Source organism: Myotis brandtii, unplaced genomic scaffold, assembly GCF_000412655.1.
Source record: "Myotis brandtii unplaced genomic scaffold, ASM41265v1 scaffold577, whole genome shotgun sequence".
Classification (NCBI taxonomy): Eukaryota; Metazoa; Chordata; class Mammalia; order Chiroptera; family Vespertilionidae; genus Myotis; species Myotis brandtii.
In genome coordinates this window covers 1,604,905-1,607,508 of record NW_005370161.1, presented here as the reverse complement: position 1 = coordinate 1,607,508, position 2,604 = coordinate 1,604,905, and the positions used below count along the sequence as shown (strand labels likewise).

Below are 2,604 nucleotides of genomic sequence, written 5' to 3'. Positions count from 1 at the left end.
AGTTCCGGGCCTTGGGCCGGGGGACAGCGGGGGGTCAGCGCAGGAAATGGGACAGCGCGGGACGGGGCGGGGGTGAGGTACTGCCTGTGCTAGATCCCTGTATTAGGCAGCGTTCTCCGGACTAATCAATAGGGTCTACTTGGACGTATGTAAGACATTTATAGGACTAGGCTCATATTATCTGTGCTTTACAAATTGGAGAACCAGTAAAGCCAATGGTATAACTCAGTCTAAATCTGGAGGTCTGAGGACCAGGGAGCCCATGGAGTAACCCCCACACAGAAGCCAAAGGCCTGAGAATAAAGGGCAGCAGGGGAAATCCAGGAGTTTGAAGCGCTGAGAACCAGGAACTCCAATATTCACGGGCAGGTATATATAGCCATCGCACACCTGGCTGGCAAGGCTCAGTGCTTGAGCTTCAACTATGAACCAGGAGATGACGGTTCTGTTCTCTGTCAAGGCACATGCTGTGTTGCAAGAGGCATCTGAACAGTGATTCTCTCTCATCACTGATGTTTTTATTATCCCTGTCTCTTCCTCTCTGAAATCCAAGACGTGTGCGAGTGTGTGTGTGTAAGATGGACATCTCAGCCAAAGAAGACAATTCTTTCTTCTTTCCTCTTTCTATTCCTCTTGTTCCCCCAGAATTTGGAGGGAGCCCCCAAGCACTGTAAGATCTCCTTACTCATCGACTGAATCAAAAGCTAGCCCCATCCATTCACACCCAGTATTGTTTTACCAGCTACCTGGGCAACCCTTAGTGCTGTCAAGTTGACACATAAAATTAACCCTTCACAGTGACCCTAATCAAAGGGCACCCAAATGAAGACTCCAAGCTGAGGTTTCAGGGCTGGTGCTTTGGGGTAGGGGGACCGTAGGCAAGAAGCTCAGTTCCCCTGCAAAATGAGGATCATGGTGCTCACCCAGCTCAGTGGATGCTTGTCAGATCCCAGGAGATGGTGCATGTTGAGGGCTTGGCACTGGGCCTGGCTTAGAGGAAGAGCTCAATAAATGGGTGTTTCCTTCTTTTTCCCTCCAGCAGAAGCCCCCAGCATTCTTCCCCCCTCAGTCTCATGCTCTACTCCTGAGGTCAGGGAAGAGAGCTGAGCACAAGCCACCCACTGGGACATAGCTTCTGCATGGAGCCTCCCTGATCCTGCTTCACCCAAACAGCTGTAGCAGTCAGCCCGGGGGTAGGGGTGGGTGTTGGGAGGTGGGGAGTGATGGGTAGGAGTGGGGTTATTGAGTAAAGATTGGATTCATCCCTGGTGTTTTTCAGAAAAAAAAAAACTTGCAGACTTCAGGTGTGCCTCACCAGCATGGCCATTGGATTCATCCCTGGTGTTTTTCAGAAAAAAAAAACTTGCAGACTTCAGGTGTGCCTCACCAGCATGGCCAAGGGTAAACCTGAGGAAGGGCAGTGAAGGATTGAAGAAAAGACAGACAAGAGAATACAGCTGGGGCTTAGTGGATCTCCCATGCCTGGTTGAGGACACAATACACCCAGCCTGCAAGCTTATGCTTTATTTTATAGTCTGATTAAAATAGGAGTAGATTAACATGTATACAAATGTTCTTGTTTGACAACACTTGCTGCACCTCCCACAGCACATTAGCTACTTAGGAGGGAATGAGGGAGGGCTACAAGATCAGGCTGAATTGTGGTAGGAGAGCTCTGCCCTCCAGGCTGGGACTTGTTGTGGCCCTGCCACAAGTAAGCATGAGGCTTGACCCTGAAGCCGCTCCATACACTCAGGATACCTGTGCCACTGGCTGCTCAGACCAGATGACATGTTAGTGTTGCAAGCAGGGCTGTACTATTGAGCATTTTTTAAACCTGCTATTATGTAGATGCTACTTGAGTATAAATATTTTTGTGGTGATTTATGTAAATGTTTGTGGTGATTCATGTAAATGTTAGGTGATTTATATAAAAGTGCCTTTTCAAATGATAACGGAATTTTGTTACTTTTATAAAATGCATGTGGATATTACTTTACAAATGTTTAACTGTGTTGGGAGACTCAAATCAAACTTTAAACCTGGTTTTAAAGATCAGTGTCCAGGAACTGTTTCTTCTTTAAATACATTGAGAATAATGCCCTAGCCCGTTTTGCTCAGTGGATAAAGTGTCAGCCTGTAGAGTGAAGGGTCCTGGGTTTTATTTGTTTGTTTGTAAATATATTTTTATTGATTTTTTACAGAGAGGAAGGGAGAGAAATAGAGAGTTAGAAACATCAATGAGAGAGAAACATCGATCAGCTGCCTCCTGCACACCCCCCACTGGGGATGTGCCAGCAACCAAGGTACATGCCCCTGACTGGAATCAAACCTGGGACCCTTCAGGCCGCAGGTCGATGCTCTACCCACTGAGCCAAACTGCCAGCAACCAAGGTAGGAAAACTACGGCCCGCGGGCCGGATCCGGCCCGTTTGAAATGAATAAAACTAAAAAAAAAAAGACCGTACCCTTTTATGAAATGATGTTTACTTTGAATTTATATTAGTTCACACAAACACTCCATCCATGCTTTTGTTCCGGCCCTCCGGTCCAGTTTAAGAACCCATTGTGGCCCTCGAGTCAAAAAGTTTGCCCACCCCTGGG

The 2,604-nt window shown here is 47.2% G+C and overlaps 1 protein-coding gene across 1 annotated transcript in view; it reads right to left on the bottom strand.

The window, feature by feature from the left end:
* The window catches only part of POFUT2 (protein O-fucosyltransferase 2), a 14,455-nt gene extending 12,662 nt beyond the window's left edge, over positions 1–1,793 (bottom strand). The window contains exon 1 of the mRNA XM_014549952.1: positions 1,762–1,793. Within this exon, the coding sequence (XP_014405438.1) occupies positions 1,762–1,793 (32 nt within the window). The remainder of the gene's footprint in view (positions 1–1,761) is intronic.
* Between the last annotated feature and the right edge of the window lie 811 nt (positions 1,794–2,604).